The sequence below is a fragment of the Camelus ferus genome, chromosome 12, assembly GCF_009834535.1.
Source record: "Camelus ferus isolate YT-003-E chromosome 12, BCGSAC_Cfer_1.0, whole genome shotgun sequence".
In the NCBI taxonomy this organism is placed as follows: Eukaryota; Metazoa; Chordata; class Mammalia; order Artiodactyla; family Camelidae; genus Camelus; species Camelus ferus.
The window spans coordinates 6,665,959-6,688,649 of NC_045707.1; the positions used below are offsets into that span (position 1 = coordinate 6,665,959).

The 22,691-nt window shown below is 41.5% G+C and overlaps 3 protein-coding genes across 4 annotated transcripts in view; 2 read left to right on the top strand and 1 right to left on the bottom strand.

Annotated features, from left to right (window-relative positions):
• The first annotated feature begins 352 nt into the window (after nucleotides 1-352).
• Nucleotides 353-3,529, top strand: SMDT1 (single-pass membrane protein with aspartate rich tail 1). The gene is made up of 3 exons (XM_014568025.2): nucleotides 353-619; nucleotides 2,044-2,184; nucleotides 3,302-3,529. Exons 1-2 carry the CDS (start codon nucleotides 434-436, stop codon nucleotides 2,179-2,181), a joined length of 324 nt encoding a protein of 107 aa, XP_014423511.1. The 5' UTR covers nucleotides 353-433; the 3' UTR covers nucleotides 2,182-2,184; nucleotides 3,302-3,529.
• Nucleotides 3,530-4,583: 1,054 nt separating this feature from the next.
• Nucleotides 4,584-11,039, bottom strand: NDUFA6 (NADH:ubiquinone oxidoreductase subunit A6). Its single transcript, XM_006174688.3, has 3 exons — nucleotides 10,868-11,039; nucleotides 5,574-5,689; nucleotides 4,584-4,824 (listed from the first exon to the last, which is right to left on the bottom strand). The coding sequence occupies exons 1-3, from the start codon at nucleotides 11,004-11,006 to the stop codon at nucleotides 4,693-4,695; spliced, it is 387 nt and encodes a 128-aa protein (XP_006174750.1). The 5' UTR covers nucleotides 11,007-11,039; the 3' UTR covers nucleotides 4,584-4,692.
• Nucleotides 8,752-22,691, top strand: part of LOC102520392 — a 31,096-nt gene continuing 17,156 nt past the window's right edge. Inside the window, exons 1-2 of one of the 2 annotated variants that reach the window (XM_032492346.1) lie at nucleotides 8,752-8,817; nucleotides 10,594-10,706. In XM_032492346.1, coding sequence (XP_032348237.1) covers nucleotides 8,767-8,817; nucleotides 10,594-10,706 — 164 coding nt within the window. In that variant the 5' untranslated portion in view covers nucleotides 8,752-8,766. Of the gene's footprint in view, nucleotides 8,818-10,593; nucleotides 10,707-11,495; nucleotides 11,628-22,691 lie in introns of those variants that run through there. The other variant, XM_032492347.1, reaches the window with a different exon arrangement.

The window sequence follows — 22,691 nt, forward strand, 5'->3', positions numbered from 1 at the left end:
ACCAAGTAGCAGGAATAGTAAATCTGAATTGTATTTTTAAAAAAATACAACAGCTTGAAGTTCAATTAAAGTGATTTTTTCATTTCAACAACTACCTGCTCTGCCAAGCCCTGACTGTCCTTGGTGCAGGAACAATGACAGAAATCAGAAGGCTTCACGCCGGACGAACCCCATCTGATGGTCCTGCCCACCAGGCTAGATATGAGGGGTGTACCGGGCATCGGCGACATCCTCGTGACATCACCACGTCGGGCCGGTGACAAATACCTCTTTCCTTCCGCAACAGGAACTAAGCGCACCGCGCGAGTCTGTAAACTGGATCTCTCGTCAAATCCCGAAAGCCTCGCGAGGTTTGGGGCGACGTTCTTCCGGGGGGCGTCACCGGGGCCGGGCGGTGGGGACCAGGTGCCCGGGCTAGGGGCGGAGCTGGGAGATGGCGTCCGGAGCGGCTCGCTGGCTGGCATTAGCACCCGTCCGATCTGGGGCTTTCCGGAGTGGGCTGAGCCTGAGGAAAGGTGGTGATGTCCCCGCCGCACGGGGCGGCTCAGGTCGGAGCCTGGTACCGTCGAGGTCAGTCATCGTTACTCGCAGCGGCGCCATTTTGCCCAAACCGGTGAAAGTGAGTGTCTCCCAAGGGGCGGGGCGAAGGGGCCGAGGCCAATCGTTGTGGGGGAGTGTGTGCGGGTCGACTCTGATTGATAGGCGCAGAGACCAGTCGTACGACCTCCTTAGACCGGAAGACGGATCAAGGACAAAGTTTTGCGCTAATAATGCTGCTAATTTTGACAAGTGAGAGGAAATGGTCGGGTAGGATCCCGGTGTGGAGCTGGGTGCAGGGAGGCAGAAGTTAGGGGGTAGGAGGGTAGAGCTGAGAAAGACGGCACTTTGCACTAGCTTATCGTAAGGAGCGCGATGTCCTAGCTCTCGGGAGCCACAGGGCTCTGCTTTATATATCCAATGTAGACAAGCCATGTAACTTAGAGTTGAATGGGATGAAATAGCGAACTGTGGAAGGACTTTGTAAACGAAGGGTACGTGGGACAGATATCTTTTTGTGAGTTTTAACTTAGTATTTAGTTCATGTGATTAGGTGTGCAGGGAAGTATTGTAATCAGTGTTTTTACAAATGAAGAATCAGGGGCGGGAGTGGCAAAGCCAGTGTCCAAAGCTAGCAGCTGAGTTAGGTTCCGGAATCCAGGTTTCCTGCCCTCAGTACCCTTGGCTTTTCTCAGTAAAACAGTAACAGTCCCTTATACCAAACAAGTTGGCCTTTTGACTCCAGGGCTGTGTGGGACTTAACAAAACCAAATTCTTTTAAAGCTAGTCTGGCCAATGCAAACTGACACAGAGAAGTGCGTTTAGGGTTGTTTTACAGCAGGAAGCAGGGTCATATTGCAGAAGAGCTGCTTTTCAAGAGACACAAATGAAACTTTTTGTTGTTGTTGTTGTTGTTGTTGTTGTTGTTGTTGTTGTTGTTGTTGTTGTTAATTCCGTAGTAAAATATGAGAGGAAATGTTGAGATTTTACGGAATCTCTGCCAGTCCATCCAAATAGCTAACCTTTTAATATAAAGACATGCTCGAATTTCAAAACACCTGTTCCTAAAATTTAATGTGATGAAATCAAATTTCTCAGGTACCAGTGAACCAGTTAAAGAACTGTGTCGAAGTTCACTGTACATCCTTTTGTAGTCTATTTTCATGTAGTGTCTTAAAATAAAGCTGAACTCTATTTCCCTAGTCCAATTCAGTACTTTCTCAGCTGTTTTATAAGTACCTGCAAATAATTAATAGGTTGTGCCCCAATTTTTAGATGTCTATAAAGTGCCTTATACTTTTCTTTCTGGTATAGTTTGATGGCCATAAAATCACTATTTCTTCTAATTATTTTTCTTGCTCTGAATTTTTCCAAGGACTTTAAAATCAAGTTGCTTATGATGGGTCTCAGGTCCACAGGAGGGAATGACCCTCAGAGGGTCAGGCCCTCTGTGGTCCTACCAGAATGAGCTCTGGAGCTCACAGCCACTACTCTGACCCTCTGCAGATGTCCTTTGGCCTTCTCCGTGTGTTCTCCATTGTGATCCCCTTTCTCTATGTTGGAACGCTCATTAGCAAGAACTTTGCTGCTCTCCTTGAGGAGCATGACATTTTTGTTCCAGAGGATGATGATGATGATGACTAACAGGTGAGACTTGTTTTTTCCCTATGTAGACCAGCAGCAGTAAGGGGGGTGGAGCATCTGAACTGCGATGCTGTTTGGCCTGGTGGCAGCATCTGGACACTCAAAGCAGAAGTACAGACCTTTAATGAACTGACTCACTTGGTGACTTATATTTTTATTTCACCTTTTCTCTATGTTGGATGAAGGAAACTATCATTGACTCACAAATTTACTGGGGTCTCTTAAATTGGATCCTAGCCAGCCTTTTCATTTGCCCTTTGTGTACCCTCATTCTCTTAACCCACAAATTTTCTAGACAATTTAATATACCTTACACACTCACCACAAATAGCTTCATCTCAGCAGCTCCACATTGAAATTTAGAAACTGCAGGTCCTCACCAGTGAGCTCTGCTTACCAAGCTGTGTCAGTATAGGCAAAACACAGGCACTGCAACCTGGTTCATATGCTGTTCATAAACCCTTACCCTGTCCCCGTTCCATTCAGCTTTCTTGGGTTGACTTCCATGCTCTGGTATGTGCCGATGGGCTGCATTACTGTTGTAAATAAGGTCACTCCTGCTTCCTTAATGTGGCATTTAAGACTTGCCACAGTCTGGTCACACCTATTATTCCAGCCTTATCTTCCACATTCACTCATCTACCTACACAACCACATACCTATCCCCAGTATTCACGATTTCTTGAATGACCCACACTCTTACACACTCTCAAGCAGTGACTCATTATTCGTCTCAGTTGAAAGATTGTTTCCCATTGCTCTTATTCCCACCAATTCTTCATTGTCTTTGATGAAGTCTTTCCTCATTCTTCCACTTGAAAGCGACTACTCCGCCCCAAGTGACCAGTACCTCTCTTGTGACACTCAGTATTATATGCTTAAGTACACAGATGTACCCTAAACTCTAATCTTGCTGGCAGAGAACATGTTTTTTATACCTTTGGGCCCCCAGTGCCTGGTCTCTAGTGAATGTTCAGTAAATATATGTATGAATAATCAAATGTACTAAAAACTGCCTTTCTCCTGCCATGTTTGTTAGAACTACTCTGGAATTCTCTTCTGGTATATGGTTAGAGGACTGTTCTGTCACCCAGTTCACTGCTGCTTTCCTTTCTTGCAGGGCATGGAGGAAGTACAGAAAGGAGAAAGCCCTAACTTAATTAAGAAACGATGATGCTTGCAGCCTCTCTTCCTTCCCTATCAGCAAATGGGTGCAGGGGAAGCCTTATGCATGGTCTGTGACCACAGCTCAGATCCCCAGGCTCTCGGAGGCTCCCAGAGATGTGCTGTCCACTGAGCACAATCAAATTATGAATAAACATAATAAACATCAGCTCTGTATGACTGAGTGATGGCTGGAGCGTCTCAGTACAAGCAGGCTCCGGTTGCAGTTTCTTGTCCTTGTTCTTTCTCTATCAGCTGACCATAGAGGTCTTTGATTTACAATCCAGAATCTCCAGTCCCTAATGGATCCACAAGGTAATTAAGGGGACCTGGCACCAATTTTCATTACTTACAAAAGTCCAACAGAAGGTCTTTTCCCTCAGTAAAGCTGCACAGGCTAACTAAAGCCTCGAGCTTTTTTTGTGTTGAGTAACACTGGCTCATTATCACATGTAATAACAAGGAACTTGACTGATTAAAACTCCTTAAGAAATATATAATTTTTAGAATTCTTTCAAAACTTGGGTTCCTTAGATGGAAAAATAATAAAAAGAGCTGGTGTTGAAAAATGTGAGACTCCTCAGGGTGATTATACCTATAGACACTGAACCCCTTTCTCCAGCATTGACACTATCTGGGGAGGGAACTGAGAAGACTACTGTCCAAAGCAAGCAGAGATCAGTTCTTTAACCTGGGTCAAGATTTATTCTCTCGTCACTAGAGCCACATTCGTTTGCAAAAACAGTGAAGATATTTCTGTTCAGTGTGTGCACTGAACAGCTGTGTCCCTAGTAGACTGCCTCATGGTGTAGGAAGTTAACCTCGTTTTAAGGACCACGGCTTGTTGCAAGTAGAGGGCTAGGGTTCTGAGCAGCCATTTTCTTAGAGCCCAGGAGAAACAGCCCAGCCTGTCAGCTCTGCTTCTGGGCCTCAGTGCTTTTCTGATCCTTCTCCAGTACCAAGAGCTGGCTAATTCTGGGTAATCTGTACAGTGACACCAAGCTATCCAATCCGGCGGCTGCAGAAACATCACTAAGTTAACAAAGCCATCCAGCATCATACCCAGAATGACAGTTTCTGAGCAGATGGCCTCATCCTTCCTGTTTACCAACATGCAAGACTGAGAAAAGAGAATCTAATTTACTGGAAGCACCACACTTCAGGAGAAGGGAAAGAACAGGTGGCGTGTATACGGGACCCAACGTGCACAGACAAAAAGTGAGAGACTGCAGAAGGAGTTTCCTGTTGGTTCACCAGTGGAATTCTGTCATGAAGTGACCATCATATAGAGTTTATTTGTGCTGTAAAATATTTAAATATCAACATGCACCTTCCCACTGGGTGACTTCATGGGTCGTGGCCAATGTAGAACTTGGACAGGAAATCCTTTGGCCTTGGTGCTTCTGTTTCATGGAAAAACCGCATAATATGTGTCCGCTGCTTCCACACGTGAATTGTTTCCTCCAGTTCCATCTTTCCCTGCACAAGTGAGGGGAGAGGTCTTCAGTCAGAGTAGCTGGGTGGGAGGAATACAACCCTGAATGGAAGGAATATAACACCAAAGGCCAGGATTCTATTCTCTGCTCTGGCACTGACCTATTGAGTGACCTTGGGCAAGTAACATACTCTGTCGAGACCATAGTTTCTGCATCTGGAAAATGAAGTGGTTGGACTAAATGATCTCTGAGGCCTTTCAAATAAAGAACTCTCTGGCTAACTGGTTCCAAGAGGAGACTTCAGGTCACCAAGCCCCTGCCCCATGACTGCCTAACAGGACTGGCTTAACTTACATTTCTGCTTAATACTCCTTTCATGTTATTTGCTGGTCCATGCTGAAGTTCCCATTGATGCTAATGTGATGGACCGGAGAGTAAGAACCGGGTGCAGGATTTGTATCCGTTTACACAGGCCAACTGGCCTGCTCTTCTGGCTGTAAATGCGCAACCAAGTGAAGCTGTAACTTCCAGGGACAAGGTTTAAGAAAAAGTTCAGATATTCCTCCTCCTATCTGTTTTTAGTTTTAAAATGCAAGCCCCAGTGGATTTCCCCTTGAACAATCTTACACACTATTTAGCCATGTAAGAACTTCCAAGTTCAACTGTTCCTTTGAAACACTAAGTAACAGTTGCTGATCCAGTAGTTGCCTCTAAAACTTGCAGACAAAACTTCCATCTGAGAATCTCTGTACAAGTTGGCTGCTCTTCGAAATTAGTCAGGAAGTCAGTTACCTTAATGACCAGAAGATCAACCACCCTGGGGTCTGTGACGTGGGCATTCTTCATAAACATTTCTCGGACTTTATCCCGTCCCTGTTTCACAGAGATGTCTAGCTGGAATAAGTGCACTAAAGAGAAAACATTCAGGGTAGAGATTATATGGTTAAAATATGTTTTTTAAAAAATTGAGTCAATGGCTAGTATTAATAAACACAGGTTGCCCATTCATTCCATTCCAAATATTAGCCTGACCCTAAGCTAGGTGCTTGAGGTTGTGAAGAAGTGTGAGATACAACACTTCCTCTAAAAGAGGCTTTGTTGTTGTTGTTTGTGTTTTGGAGACAAGCCCACTGCTTCTGAAGAGGCAATATAGCAGAATTCAAGAGTATGAATAACCTGGGTTCAAATCTCAGCTCTGTCACTTATCAGCTATATGATCCTGTGTACATTAACTTCTCTCTGCCTGAGTGTATTTGTGAGTAAAATGAGAATGATAACCACACATACAACTGCAGAGCTGTTGTGCGGACTGTATGAGAGAAGGCCAGATGCTTAGAACATTGCCTGGCATGAAATAAGCTCTCAATAAATGTAAGCATTATTGTTATATGGAACAACCGGCAAAAGATGACAGGGTTGAACTTAATGTCCGATCATGTGGCACAGGTTTGTGCACCACACAAGCTCAAGAGCTGAGGGAGACTGCTGAGTGTGCAGGGAGGGAAGGGTGTCGACCCAGCAAGCAGCTACCACCGTATCAGGTTACTTGGGGGAAGGAGAGAAAAGTTTAAGATGTAGCTCCTCCTCTCAAGGTTTTAAATTCTAATTGGAGGGACAACCATCCATGAATGTAAATATAAAATCACGCAATTTAGCAATCCCTGATTCAGTAAATGCTAAAATAGCGGCACAGACTCAGTGACCTGTGACTTCAGATAAGGCATATAAATGTCCTTTGAAAATTAGGTTTTAGTCATTTGTAGTTTCATCCTCTGGCAGTGAGCCTTCAGTGGATTTGCTGATGACAACAAGGACATGAAGAGGGCTTTGTGTGGCAGGTGGAATAAGGATAGAGGAGAGGGGCACACTAGGCTCAGCGGACAGCATGCGCAAGGTCACTGGTTTATCTTGTGGTGTGGCCATTCCTGTGACATGTCCGCTCTTGTCTACAGAACTATCACAACCTGCTCTGAAAACCATGAGGGCTATTTAGTGACAATCAACAGTAAACTATGAATCTTTAATTATACTCATAACTTCATGGCAGCAAAAGAAAAATAAAGCTGCTGCTGAAGGACCAAGCCAGACTGATCCAACCAAAGAACAAGCAATAGCAGAAACCTAAAAGGAGAAACCGCATCCCAGCTTGAAAGGTGTTAACAGACAGGATAGAGGATCACTCACACGAGAAAGAACTCAGTATCCAGTGATGTGCTGGAGCAGGCAGCCATGGTGAGCAAATTATACACATCTCTTCCCAAATCTACCTTCACCGACTTCACTTTTATAGCTTAAAATCAACCATGACTGGGAGTATTTACACCACTGAAAACAGTCAGTTAGCTGTTAAACACCACAGTCAGTGTCACATGAGGAATTTTAGAAAAGAGCAAACAAAAGGACAATAAGAAGACAAAGAGACACAACAGTAAATGCAAACTAACAGGGATCCTGGAATTTAGAAACCTTACCACTAGAGGCACTGTGGGGACTTGCCGCAAGTAGACTACTGGTCCTCGGCAAACATGGGCCTAGAATCCAGGGTATTTACTGTGTTTTAAATTTACAAGTCTTGTGCTTTTTTAAGGAAAAGAATATGAGGAATCTGCCCCTGCTGCCAATGCTTACTTTTCCTGCATTTTCATTTTAGATTCCTGCCCAACCTTGGGAGAAAAAAAACAAGGTGCCTCTAAGCACACTAGGGGAGCTGGTGTCCACCCACTCCCGTTCCTCATGAACCACACACCAGCGCACTGAGTTTATGAACCTTCTCCGGAAAACGTTCACAGGCACAAATGCAAAGTTTTGCTTACAACTGTCAGTTCACGGATCCCTGAGTACCCATCCTCCAAGGTTAAGAACCCTTGTCTCTAGAGACAAATTCCATAGCTTTGTCCTGGTCGCCCTCCTTCCATCTCAAGGCCCCCACTACATCCCTCCACCAGTGAGAAAGCCTGTAGCAGGAGGCAAACAGGAACAGCCTTAGCTACAACCTGCTGAGCTGTTCTCTGGTGGTTGTCAAACCAGTGGTGATTATGCCCACCAGAACCCGTGGCAATGCCTGGAAGCATTTTTAATTGTCACAATTAGCAGGGAGAGTACTACTGGCATCTCTTGGGTGGAGGCCAGGGATGTTGCCAAGCATCCGACAATGCACAGGACTGGAGAAACCCCGGTGTCTATCAGTTACAACTGTTCTTTCTCAATTCACAGAGTCCTGGCTTAGTCTTTGAATCCTGCGTATTTTAATTTCAATTTGAAAAAAATCTGAGTCTCAAAAGGAAGATATGGAAGCGCCCCTTTTGGATGAAGGTGACTTTTCCCTAGTCTCTGGATGTTTTCCCCAAGTTATTGTTAAGGCTTTTCTGAGTCAGGAAGGCTCTGACAGATTAGGAAGGACTACGTTGATATGGTTCTCCGCTGTTTGCTCCAACTCATTTTGATAGCATCCATACCAAACGCTGCGCAATCCTTAAACAGGAAGGCAGCATAGTGTAATGGAAAAGAGCGTGGAATCTGGGGTCAAACAAGCTGGGTAAGGTCTTCCAATCATTATGAACTATGACCTTGCTGAGGGTACAGCTTCCCCAGCCTGTTTCCTCATCTAAAACATAGGAAAGAAAATAACCTCTGACCTAATTCCTTTACAGGAATGTGGTGAAAATCAAGTGACAACATTTATAAACAGTAAGTATTGATACAAATGTTAACTGTTAAAAATGTCAGCACTCATTTCCCTTACCTCTATTCTATTTTGGGTTTCAATGGTCTGGTTATATGCCTGTCTTCCTGACTAGGCCATAAAACTCCTGAAGGAAGGGTTATGTTCTACTCACTTTCGTATCTCTCTAGGCATCTAGTACCTACCCTGTAGTACAAGAGGTGCCCAACGAAATGGAAATTAAATGAACGAATAGTTTCATCAGAAAGTCTCCTGTGATGCTGTGACCAGCAAGCAGCATGTAATATTTTTCCAAAGGAGGGAATGACAGGGCCGTCTTGTCCTGTGTCCCATGCCAAGGCAGCAACCACTCAGGTAATGGCACTCTGCTGCACACGTGCAGCATGGCTGGGTCCCGTTGACATTCAGGGAAAACTAGAGCGGGAGCTAAGAGCCAGGTGTAACAGGTGGACAGTCAGGGTCTGGCTCTTTTACTTACTAATGGTGTGATGTGAGACAAGTTTATGTGCCTCAGTTTTCTCATCTGTAAGACAGGGAAACAATGACAGCCCACCCTAAAATGAGGCACTGTAAAGTACTTAGCATGTGCTGGGCCATATGTATACATTTCAATAAATGTTATTATCAGTACTTCATTCCAATCCTCAGTTTGGCTCCTCAGCTGGAATTCCCAATGATGAATGTCATGACACCAGTGTACACACAAGCCTGAGCAAATGACCAGCTACAGATCAGATCACTGATCCTCCCTTAGGGTGCAGCACCCCCTTGACCCTCCCCCCTTCTCCCTCTGCACTGCAGAAAGCATTCTGGGCACTCAAAGTATTCTGCCAGGCAAACCTGTTTTTAAATATTTGTATTTGAATACACTGCCCCCCCCCCCAAACACACTAGCTACTGTCATTCCCCTATGCCTAGTATCCACCTGTCCCCTGAAGGCATTTTGAATTTGCTAGCAGATCACTCAGGTTTCTCCCTCCATAGTATCCTGTGGGTTTAAGTTCTGGTCATCAGCAATCTCTCAAAAAGTCAGCTTGAGGACAGGGACACTGTGCAGCAGATACAGCTCCCATAGGACAAAGAACTAGGTTCTGCAGGGACAGTAAGTCTTATAAATAACAGCAGTAATAAGACAACAGGAGCAGTCAACATTTAATGAGTGCCTAATTAAGAACCAGGTGCTATCCTAAGCACTTTAGATATATTAACCTATTTAATAGAGCAAGTCTTTACTGAAGGTACTCTTACTAACTTCATTTTACAAATGAAAAAACTGAGGCATAGTGAGATGAAATAACTTGCTCACAGTCACATAGCTAGTAAGGGGCAGGGCCTGGAGGCAAGGCCATGTAACCACATTCTACAGCTTCTCACACACAGGCAAGGAAGTGGCAGCTGAATGGTGTTCCAGCCGTAAGGAGGCTGTACCCTAAGCAAGGTCATAGTTCATAATGATTTGAAACACCTCCCCTCTGACTACTAGTGATGGTCCATATTAAAACCCACTGAATCAAATCAACAAAATAACGAAATGTCAACAGTCCCTGACACTTGTACTGCCCTTGACAGTTTAGATGGGATTTTCCCCAACTTTTCTTTCATCAGGTTCACTGGGCAGCGCTGAAGAAGATGCCAAAAGAAAACAGTCTCTGAACCCAGGGAGCTTATAGTTTAATCCTTCAGGTGAACAGATTGGTTCTCTGACATCTGAGTGGAGGCAGAGGTTCTGGGGTAGTAGAGGGCAGGGGAAGGGGTTCCTAAGGAATACTAGGGCCCAGTAGAGTTGGGAAGCAAGACTTGGGGAGATTGAAGCAGAAGCCACCTCACCTGGAGGGCCTGGAAAAGGTACAACTGACTTACTAGTTGACCTTGGGAAAGTCGCTTCCCTTCTCTGGTTCTGTTTCTTTCTCTGTGGGGTACGTGAGAACCAGATGATCGCTCAAATTCTACAGCCCTTTTATTTACACAACCTAATGGGCGTCTGTAAATGCATTCAGGAACTCTAGAGTGGGCTTTGGGTTCCAGATCCACCACGGATTGGCTCTGGGCACATCACTTCGCTTCCAGGTGCCTCAATTGCCTCACTTATAAAATGAGTATGTCGTTGACAGTCCCTACTCTCCCTCCCAGGGGTTCGGTAAGAATTATGGGGGACAAAAGAGCGAGGACGCCAAGAAAGGCAGTTCAGACGCAGAGCACGACTGGTCTGATGCCGACGCCGCCGCCAGGTCAGGTCCACCAAGGTTCGTGTGTCCCTCCTCCCTGACCCTCTTCCCCCGAAGCACTCGGAGTCACCGCTGCCCAAGTTGGTGATCTCAGCTCGGCCCGGCAGAAATGGGAGGCCAGGACGGCTGCGACCTTGGGCGGCTGCCTCCGGGGCCCCGCATGCGCCGCTGCCTCTCACCAGTGTTCGGCACCTCCCGATACCAGGCGCGGTAGAGCTCGCGCACCCTCCGCTTGGCCTCATTCATGTCCCGACTGAAAATTGGCTTCACCGAGGTGCTGGCCGCAGCAGCAGCCCGGCTAAGGCCACTCGCCGCCATCTTGCCAAAGAAACCGCTCCCCAAGTCCACCCCTTTTCAACCTTCAAGTGCCGCTGAGGGACCATTTTTTTTCTCATTGGCTAAAATTGAACGCCACGCCCCTAAATTCCACTGGTGGGCGGGAAATCTGCTGTGGGGCTCTCTGATTGGCTGGGAAGCCTTTTTCTCTGGGTGGGAGAACGGCAGGTGGAGGCTGCGCACGTTCCTGTGCGGAATCGTGAGCCTGGCCGTTGGATGTGCTAACAGTCGTAATACTGCGCCGCCAGGGGGCGCTCGGGCACAGGCTGGCCGCTGCGTAGCGAGGAGGCGGCCAGGCTGCTGCCCCGCCTCCCGAGCGCCCAGCGGGAGAACTGCCCCGGCAGCTCGTGTGGTAGTTCCTTTGGCGCGCGGGTCGTGGTTCTCCTCTGTCGGCTTCTTTGGGCGCTCATCGTGGGCCCCGAGGGGCCGCTGACGCAGATAATGGCGCCTGGGCTGCCATGGCGCTGGCCTGGCAGCTCTGCGGCTTTTCTGCAACAACTTTTTTCTTTTTCTCCATTAACCAACTCTTTTGAAGTGCGGTCTAGATGTGAAAGCGCTTTCCTGGCCTTTGGCTTCTCGACGCTTCTAACACAGCCCAGGGAGGTAGGTTATATCACCAGCTCATTTTAGACAAGGACGTTTTTATGCCAGACTATGAAAAAACAGCACAGAATTGTGGTGCTGGGAGGAACCTTAGGTCGTATATTCTGGGTCTCTCTCCTGACATTTTCCTACTGAGGTTCTCTCTGAACATCAAGGGGAGCCTGGAAGGGTAAAGGGAAATATAACAGCTAACGACATGTTAGGCCGGGCATAGATATTCTGATTAGTCATCGTTAATCTCCTAGATCAGGTGGCTACGGTTAGTGCCCCCATTTTACAGGTGGGGAAACTGAGGTGGTGCAGTCTAGGTCACTTGCCATGTTAGGTTTCTCCTCTGACTCCTGCCTGGAGTCCACTGGTCTTTTCTGAAAGTGCAGTTGACAGGCACCTTGTGAGTGTTGGGGAAAGAGCAGGGATCAGGGCTTAGGGACCCCAGCCAGCATGGGAGACGGACCTGCATCTAGCCCAGTCTTTCCCATTTTAAAGGGTAAAAAATTGAATTTTTTCCTGTATTATTTTTAATGTATTTGTACATTTAAATGAGTTATGCGTTAAAAGAAAGCGTGTAAGATACGTAGTTATAAAGCATAATAGAATGGAAACTTTTGAACTTCAGTACCCACCTCAAGTAGTTGTAATACAGTTAAGGTTTATGTCATTGGTTAACATGCTGCTGGTTACCAGTGTTTTACATTCTTCAGGCGCATTAACTTGTGTAAGCCTCATGACACATGAGATGAGCTCTGTTATACCCCTTTTAGAGATGAGAAAACTGAGACGCAGAGACTAAGTTACTTGACAATATTGGGTTGAGACTCAGCTGGCTCCAAGAGTTTGTGCTCTACCTCTGATAGCTACCTGCATATTTCTAACCTGGTCTATGCACCTGCCTCCTCTAGGAGTCACCGCTATCATGAATTTAGTGTTTAATATCCTTATTCATTGAAAAAAAAAGTCTCTAAGACAACTCACAAACTGGGAAAAAATATTTGCAAATCGTGTTTCATAAGGAACTTGTATCTAGAATATATAAGCTCATAACTCAATAATAAAAAACAAATAGCCCTATTAAAAATATGCAAAAGTGACAACACCAAATGCTGATGAGGATGTGGAGCAGCAAGACCTCTCATTGCTGGTGAGAATATAAAATCATACACCTAGTTTGGAAGACAGTTTGGCAGTTTCTTACAAAACTAGCATACTTGTACTATAGAATCCAGTAATCACAATCCTTGGTATTTACCCAAATAAGTTGAAAACTTATGTCCACACAAAAACCTGCACACAGATGTTTATAGCAGCTTTATTTATAATTCCCTAAACTTGGAAGCCACCAAGAAGCCCTTCAGGAGGTGAATGAATAAACTGTGGCACAATCAGACAATGGAATATTCTTGAGCATTAGAAAGAAATGAGGCATGAAAAGACGTGGAGGAAACTCTAATGGATATTTCTAAGTGAAAGAAGCCAGTCTGAAAAGGCTCCATAGTGTATGATTCTAGCTATATGATACCCTGGAAAAAGGCAAAACTATGAAGACAATAAAAAAGATCATTGGTTGTTAGAAACTAGGGTGGAGGGAAGGAGGAACAGTTGCAGCACACACGGTTTTTAAGGCCTTGAAGCCATTCTGTATGATACTATAATGGTGGATACATGTCATTATACATTTGTCCAAACCCACAGAGTGAACCCTAAGGTGAACAGTGGACTTTGGATGGCAGTGATACGTCAGTATAGGTTTTTCCACTGTAACAAATGTACCTCTCTGGAGGAGGAGGCTGAAAGGCAGCAGGGCAAGGGGCTATATAGAAACTTTTTGTACTTTCCACTCAATTTTGCTATGAACCTAAAACTGCTCTAAAAAAACAGTCTTTTTTTTTTTTAATGGGCAAAGGATTTGAATAACTGTTTTTCCCAAGAAGATATACAATTGTCCAATAATACATGAAAAGACACTCAACATCATTAGTCATTAGATAAATGCAAATCAAAACCATAACAAGGTACCATTTCTTACCCACTAGAATAAAAAACAGACAATAGTCAGTGTTGGTGAGGATGTGGAGGAATTGGAACCCTCATGCATTGCTGGTGGGAATGTAAAATGATGCAGCCACTTTGGAAAACAGTCTGGCAGTTTCTTAAAAAGGTAACCATGGACTTGTTATATGATCTAGCAGTTTCAGTCCTGGGTATCTATCCAGGAGAAATGAGAACATTTGTCCACACAGACTTGTATGTGAATGTTTATAGCAGTACTATTCACAATAACTAAAAAGTAGAAGCAACCACAAAGTTCATCAACTGGATGAACTGCACTCCAGAAAAGTGGATAAACAAAATGTGGTATATCCATACAACAGAATACTCAACAGCCACGATGAACCTTGAAAACATGCTCAGTGGGAGAAGCTAGATGCAAAACATGTATAGTATGATACCATATTTATGATGGGTTCAGAAAAGGCAAATCTGTAGAGACAAGAAGTAGATTAGTGGGCTGAGTGGAAATGAGGAGTGAGTGTAGCATAAGATTCCTGTTTCAGCTGATGGAAATGCTCTAAAATTCGTTTATGGTGATAGTGTACAACTTTGTAAATATACTAAAATTCAATGAACATATTGTAAGATGATAGTATAATATCACAGCAAGGAGACTGGCATTGATATAATCAATATACAAAATATTTCTGTTGCCACAAGGATCCCTCATGTTGCCCTTCTCCTACCTTAGTCCCTCCCTGATAAGGGGACTCCATTTCTGTAATTTTGTTATTTCAAGGATGTTATATAAATGGAATCATACAGTATGTAACATTTTGCATAGATTTTTTTTCATCCGTCAGCATGATTCTCTTGAGATTCATCCAGGTTGTTATGTGTATCAGTAGTTTATTCCTTTTTATTTCTGAGTAGGATTCCATGGTGTGGAGGTACCACGGTTTAACCATTCACCCCTTAAAGGACATCTGGGTTGTTTCCAATTCGGGGGTGTTATAAATAAACCTGCACACACTTCTGTACAGCTTTTATGTTAACACAAGTCTTTATTTCTCTAGTATAAGTGCCTAGGAGCGCAATTGCTGGGCAATGTGTTTGTTGCATATTTGGTTGTTTAAGAAACTACTAAGTTGTTTTCCAGAGCAGCTGTACCATTTTACATTCCAATCAGCAGTATATGAGTGATCCAGTTTCTCCAAATCCTTATCTGCATTTAGTGCAGCACATTTTTATTTTAGCCATTTGATAGATGTGTAGGGATATCTCATTGTTGTTTTAGTTTGCATTTCCCTTATGGCTAGTGATTTTGAACATCCCTTCTCATGCTTATTTCTCATCTTATGTTCTCTCTAGTGAAATGGCTTTTAGTGTCTTTTGCCCATTTTCTAATTAGATTGTTTATCTGTTGAGTTTTGAGAGTTCTTTATATATTCTAGATACTAGTCCTTTGTCAGATATGTGGTTTGCAAATATTTTCTCCCATTCTGTAGCTTGTTTTTTCATCTTTTCAGCAGGGTCTTTCACAGAGGAAAAGTATTTAATTTTGATGAAAGCCAGTTTATAATTTATTTTCCTTTTATGGATTGTGCTTTTGGTGTAAAACTTAGGAATCCTAGCCCTAGGTTGAGAAGATCTATGATTTTTTCCCTGAGAGTTTTATGTTTTACATTTAAGACATGGTCCATTTTGAGTTAATTTTCATATAAGGTGTTAGGTTTAGACGGAGATTTTGTTTTGTTTTGTTTTGTTTTTGCCTATGGGTGGATTACTGTAGAACCATTTGTTGAAACGCCAGCTTTTCTCCATTGAATTGCATTTGCACCTTTATCAAAATTCAGTTGAAAGCTGTAATAATCAAAACAGTATGGTATTGGCACAAAAAACAGACACACAGATCAATGAAACAGAATTGAGAGCCCAGAAATAAACCCATGTATAATATAAACAATTAATTAACAACAAAAGAACCAAGAACATACAGTGGAGAAAGTACCCAGAAATAAACCCACGTATAATATGAACAATTAATTAACAACAAAAGAACCAAGAACATACAGTGGAGAAAGTGCAGTCTCTTCAATAAATGGTGTTGGGAAAACTGGACAGCCACATGCAAAAGAATGAAATTAGATCACAGTCTTACACTATGCACAAAAATTAACTCAAAATGGATTAAAGAATTGAACGTAAGACCTGAAATCATAACATTTCCATAAGAAAACAGAGTGGTTAACTCCTGGACATCAATCTTAGCTATATATTTATTGATCTAACTCCAAAGGCAAGGAAAACAAAAGCAAAAATAAACAAATGGGACTACATCAAACTAAAAAGTTTCTTATAATAAACTATAATGGAAAAGAATAACCAAATCACTTTGCTGTACACCTGAAACTAACACAATATTGTAAATCAACTGTATTTCGATTAAAAAAAGAAAGAATAAAAAAAAAAAAAACCTTTTGGACAGCAGTGGAAACCATAATCAAAGTGAAAAGCCAGCCTACTGAATAGGAGAAGATATTTGCAAATCATACATTTGACAAGGGCTTAATATCTAAAATATGTAAAGAATTTATACAACAGTCAGTCTCATCTTTTACAAGTATTTTCTCCCATTCCATAGGTTGTCTTTTTGTTTTCCTTTGCTGTACAAAAGCTTGTAAGTTTAATTAGGTCCCATTTGTTTATTTTTGTTTTTATTTGTATTGCCTGCGTAGACTGCCCTACGAGAACTTTGCGAGATTTATGTCGGATAAGGTTTTGCCTATGTTTTCTTCTAAGAGGTTTATAATGTCTTGTCTTAAGTTTAAGTCTTTAAGCCATTTTGAGTTTATTTTTGTGTATGATGTGAGGGAGTAGTCTAACTTCATTGATTTACATGCAGCTGTCCAGTTTTCCCAACACCGTTTGCTGAAGAGACTGTCTTTACTTCATTGTACGTTCTTACCTCCTTTGTCAAAGATTAATTGATCAAAAATTTGTGGGTTTATTTCTGGGCTCTCTATTCTTTTCCATTGATCCATATGTCTGTTTTTGTTCCAACACCAAGCTGTTTTGATTACTCTAGCTCTGTAGTATTGTCTGAAGTCTGGGAGGGTTATTTCTCCAGCTTCATTCTTTTTCTTCAGTGTTGCTTTGGCAATTCTGGGTCTTTTGTGATTTTATATAAATTTTAGGATTATTTGTTCTAGTTCTGTGAAAAACGTCCTGGGTAATTTGGTAGGGATCACATTAAACCTAGATTGCTTTGGGTGGTATGGCCATTTTAATTAATTCTTCCATTCTGAGAATATGGAATATCTTTCCATTTCTTTAAGTCATCTGTAATTTCCTTAGTCAATGTTTTGTAGTTCTCCACAGAGAAGGTGTTTCACTTCCTTGGTCAGATTTATTCCTAATTATTTTATTTTCTTGGATGCAATTTTAAAAGAGATTATTTCTTTACTTTCCTTTACTGATATTTCATTGTTAGTGTAAAGATATGATGGCTGCTTTAAAATCTTTGTCAGATAATTCTGCCATCTCTGTCATCTTGTTGTTGGCACCTAGTGGTCTTTTTTCATTCAGTTTAAGATGTTCCTTGTTTTTGGTATGATGAGTGATTTTTAATTGAAACCTGGATGTTTTGGCTATTATGTTAAGAGACCCTGGATCTTACTTAAACATTCTCTTTTATCTAGCTTCCTTTGACACCATTTCAGCAGGGGAAATAGACAGCCAGTATGCAAAACACTATGGAGGAGCCTTAAAAAATTAAGAATTGGAATTACCATATAATCCACTTCTGGGAATATATCCAAAGGAAACAAAAACACTAACTTGAAAAGATATCTGCATCCCTATGTTCATAGCAGCATTATTTACAATAGCCAAGACGTGGAAGTAACTTAAATATCCGTTGATGGAAGAATGAATAAAGAAGTTGTGGCATAAGTATACAATGGAATATTATTCGATCATAACAAATGAGGAAATCCTAACATTTGCGACAGCATGGATGGACCTTGCTAAGTAAAATAAGTCATACAGAGAAAGACAAATACTGTATGATCTCATTTATATGTGGAATCTAATAAATGACAACAACAAGACCAAATTCATAGAAAAAGAAATCAGACTTGGGGTTACCAGAGGCGGAGGGAGGAGAGAGGGAGAATTAGAGAAAAGGAGGTCAAAACTCCTTCTAGTTTTAAGATAAGTAAGTTCTAGGGATGTAACGTATAACATGATGACTATCACTAACACTGCTGTGTGATACATAGGAAAGTCCATGAGAGTAAATTCTAAGAGTTCTTATTACAAGAAGAAAACTTTCTCTTTTTTCTTTTTATTGTATCTATATGAGAAGATGGATGTTAGCTGAACCTACTGTGGTAATCATTTCACAGTGTATGTAAATCAAACCGTAATGCTGTATGTGTGAAAATTATACAATGACGCATGTCAATTATTTCTCAGTAAAACTGTAAACCAAATAAAAAAGTAAGCAAAGTAATAACATAATCTCATCAGGATTCTGATTGAGAGTACACTGAATATAGATTGTAATTGAACATAGAAATGATATTTTTATACCACTGAGTCTTCCTAACAGGAACATAGCATTTTTTACACATAGTATGTGTATGTATATTCAGACCCTAAGAGAAATACAAGACCTCTGGATGGCGTTCAGGGAACAGAGCATTTATTACCCATAAAGCATATTGTACCTGTTCCCCACACTACTTCTGTTTTCTGCTGTGTCTGCTATTAAACCATTTGGTCCAGTGAGTTCTTGATGTCACGCTTTGTATTTTGTGTTTAGAATGTCTATTTTATCTATTGCTATGAACAAATTACCTCAAAATTTATCAGCTAAAAACAACAAACATTTATTATCTCACAGTTTCCTGTGGGCCCTGTTAGGAGTCCAGTATAGGCTTATTTGTGTTCCTCTGGTTCAAGATCCCTCAGGAGGTGGCAGTCAGCCACCTGGCACTGTGGTCTCACTGAGGGCTCAGCTGGGCTGGGGAAGAGAGTGTGAGGTGGTATCCACTCATGGGCCTCTTCACAGGGCTGCCTCATTGTATGGCAACTGTTTTCTCCCATGGCAAGCATTCAGAGGGTGAGAGTAAATAGTCAAGATGGAAGCCACAGACTTTTTTGGGGGGCGGGGAGGTAGTTAGGTATACATACATATGTATATGTATACATATGTGTGTGTGTGTGTGTGTATGAATAAATGTATATACATGTATACATGTGTATCTATACATACACATATAAGCACTGGGGATTGAACCCAGGACCTTGTGCGCACTTTACCACTGAGCTATACCCTCTCCCCCGCTATATAGTCTTTTTTGTAAACTTATTTTGGAAGTGACATCTCACTTCTACCAAATTTATTCTATAAATCCAAGTCACACTCAAATGATTACTAGGAAGCGGAGATTATTAGGGACTGTCTTAGTGGTTGCCCTACCACAGTGTCTATTTGATTTTTTACAGATTCTAATTCTCTGTTGAATTACTGTAGTTCTTCATCTGTTTTGTCTACCTTTTTGTCTATTTTCTTTAACGTACTAATTACAGCTATTTTTAAAAGTCCTCTGCTAACTCCAATGTCTAGATTATCCATGTATCAACTTCTTTGACTATCTCTTAATTATCAGTTAATTTGTCCTGCTTCTTTGTGAGCTTAGTAACTTTTTATTTTAAGCTGGACATCGTGGATATGTTGTAGATTCTGTTAACTTTCTCTAAAGGAATATCAGGTTTTGTTTTGGTAGGCTTTGAGGCTTGAATTTAGGCTTCAATCGATAGGAACTATTTTAGTTTTGCCCATACTTCTAGTAGTCCTAATTCCTAGGGTGATGCTTTTCTGGAGCCTTAACTGAGTGCCTGAGGTATGCACCAAGATCTCTTCACTCTGGCCAGGCCCAGTCTCCAGTGTCACTCCAGCTCTGTGTGACTCTGAATTTCTCCACCAGCTCTCAGCTCCCAGAAGCTGTGTGCGAGGGTATCTTATCTGCTCAACCTGGCAGTTGGTCAGTACTTGAGGAACATCTATATGCAGACCTTTTAGACTCCTTGTCTATGGTTCCTTCCTCTTCAGTTCCCTGACCTTCAGATCTTTGTAGCACTAGCAGCCCTAAACTTCAGTCTCTGCCTTCTATACCCAGTAAGAATTCTGTTCTCTGTCTTGGCTCCACCGCTTCAGGTCATACTTAGGAAAATATCTTCAGGAGTAAACCTGGGTGGATGTAAGACAGCCCTGCATTGGTTGCTTTCCATGCATATAAGTAGTTAGATGTATTTTGTCCCCTTTTATGTTTGTTCATTGTGGGAAGGTAAATCCAGTATCAACTACTCCCTTGTGGCTGAAAGTCTTTGAAAAGCCTAAGTGTAATGGGAAGCCAACGTTTCACCAGCTCGGTTTTTATTTCCATTATAGCTGTTTCTCTTCCCTAACAGACAAGTCACGTTTGATGGGTACCGTGTCTTCTTTTATCTTTTTTGAAGATTTTAATAATACTTACTTTAAAGTCTCCTTTGATTTTCTCTATTAACTCTTTTCCTTAGTCATTAGTTTTTTTAACTTATATAGCTTGGTGTCTCTTTCTAGTGTTGATTTTCTTCAAATGTTTGGCAACTTCTGGCTAAATGCTCAAGTCTGTCTTTGAAATTCTCTGATGGATTCTCCTTGAATGATTTTATTTACTGTGGAGTGCCATTAGTCTCTGTGGAGTCAAGGCATGACATTGCTAGGTAGGGTACTTTGTGGTTAGACTTTGGAGAACTGCGGCTCCCCATTCCTGCTGGGTGTTAGCAGCCATCTAGCGCTTCTCTGGCCAAGGATTCTCACATTCATGGCTCTCACCTGGTGATTGAAGCATCTGTTTTTGTCTGCTTGCCACAGGTGGGGAAAGAAAGTCAATTTTGCTTCACATTTTTGCTTCACATGAATCCCCCCAACCAGTCATCCTGACAGGTTTCTTTCCTGCTCCCCAGATCTGTCACTTTGATGCACAGAGACTTTCAGAGACCTTCCACCTTTCACAGTGATGTTCTCCTGCGTGTATTTTGTGCTTTCATTTTCTCTGCCAACCTTATGCTGCCTGTCTTCCATTTTTGAGAGATTCCTTATGGCTTCTGGTTCAGCAGGGCACCCCTGTTTGCTTTCCAGCACTACTATGGATTTATTCTGAGATCTACTTTCTTTTACCTCTGTTGCTTAGGTAGAAGAGAGAGGCAGTGTACATGAGTGGCAGTCTGATGTCTGGACTCAGCAGGTCCTGAAAACCTTACTGTTGACCTGACACTGAAAGCTGACTTGGCTCAGCATAGAATTCTTGAGTCACAATCATTTTCCCTCAAAATTCTGTACAGCATTACTCCACTGTCCTCTAACACTTAGTATTTCATGTAGTAATTCTGATGCCATTCTGATTCTTTATTCTTTTTTGAATAAGAACCTATTTTTTTTCCTTCTCCTGCCTTAATGTTTTCTTAGTTCTTAACATTCAAAAATCTTACCAGGATATGTGTGTGTATGGAACCCTGTATGTTACCTTTGCCTCATTAATTAAAAAGCATGTGATTTAAGAGTCAAGGCTTCTTTCATTTCAAGGAACATTTTTCTTTTATTTATTTTGTTTCTTCTCCCTCGACTTGTTTCCTCCTGGTATTCTTATTATATGTCTGTTCAATTCAGTCATTTGAATCTCCATATCTCTCACCTTTTCGCTCAATATTTCTATTCTTTACTTTTTGCTTCTGCAGTCTGGAAAAATTTCCTGGGTTTCTCTTTTAATTCACTAATTCAGTTGTTTGTAGTATCCAACTTGCTATTCACTGCTTCTATTACATTTTAAAATTTAGCTGTTGCCCTATATCAGATGAAATTTTTATTACTGTCTGCTCTTTCATAGATACGTCTTCTTGAACATTGTTGAGAATATAAAATAGAATGTTTCTAGTTTTCTCCTATTTTTTGGGTAACTGTTACATAGGGGACCATTGCTCTGAATCATGCTGAATTCCTTCTTTTGGACAGCCATTCTTTTCGTGGACTTTGTTTCTTATCCTTATAAAGAAATATCTATGTTCTATGTTGGGAGATTATATGAGTACCTGTTAAAATGTTTAGAGATATTTAAAATGTTGAAGGTCTAGAGAAAGAGAATAGAATAGTTCATATAACTTCACTCTTTTTTAAAAAGAACTTCATTGGTATATAATTGACTTATAATGAACTGCACATGTTTAATGTGTATAATTTGATATTTTAACGTATTATACACCTGTGAAACCATCACCACAGTTAAGAGAATGAGCATCTCTATCACCCCAAAAGCTTTCTCATACACTTTTGTAATCTCTTCATCTCATCTCTCCCTGTCTGCACCCCCATTCCCAGGCAACCACTGATACACTTTCTGTCACTGAAATTTATTTACATTTTGTAAAGTTTTATATTATCATATAGTATGTATTCTTCTTTGACTTCTTTCACTCAGAAAAAAATTCAGATTCATCCCTACTGTTACAGATATCAATAGTTCATTTCTTTTACTGCTGAGTATATTCCATTATGTAGATATACCACAACTTGTTTATTTATTTACTGGCTCATGGACATTTGGAGTGTTTCCAGTTTGGGTCTGTTACAGATAAAGTTGTTACGAATATTTGTGTGCAAGTCTTTGTATGGAATATGCTTTCTTTCTTGAGTAAATATCTAGAGTGAAATGGCTATGTGATATCGTAGGTGTATGTTTTTATTTTTAAAGAAACTTCTGAACTCCAAAAAGTACTTGTATCATTTTATATTCCCATCAGCAGTGGTTGAGAGTTTCAGTTATTCCATTTCTCGTCAATATTTGGTATGATTAGTCTTCCTGATTTGAGATAGTCTAACAGGTGTGTAGTGTTATCTTACTACGGTTTTAATTTGCATTTCCCTAATGACCAATAATGTTGAAGGTCTTTTCATATACTTGTTTGCTGTCTATCTTCTTTTGTGAAGTATCTGTTCAGATCTTTTGTCCAATTAAATAATTAATTATT

Excerpts from the sequence above, each read along its gene's own strand:
- SMDT1 (XM_014568025.2), top strand. The coding sequence starts at position 434 with ATGGCGTCCGGAGCGGCTCGCTGGCTGGCATTAGCACCCGTCCGATCT. Across the intron at positions 620-2,043 it reads TTTTGCCCAAACCGGTGAAA|ATGTCCTTTGGCCTTCTCCG; the intron begins GTGAGTGTCTCC and ends GACCCTCTGCAG.
- NDUFA6 (XM_006174688.3), bottom strand. The coding sequence starts at position 11,006 with ATGGCGGCGAGTGGCCTTAGCCGGGCTGCTGCTGCGGCCAGCACCTCG. Across the intron at positions 5,690-10,867 it reads TCGGGAGGTGCCGAACACTG|TGCACTTATTCCAGCTAGAC; the intron begins GTGAGAGGCAGC and ends TTTTCTCTTTAG. Across the intron at positions 4,825-5,573 it reads TTGATCTTCTGGTCATTAAG|GGAAAGATGGAACTGGAGGA; the intron begins GTAACTGACTTC and ends TCACTTGTGCAG.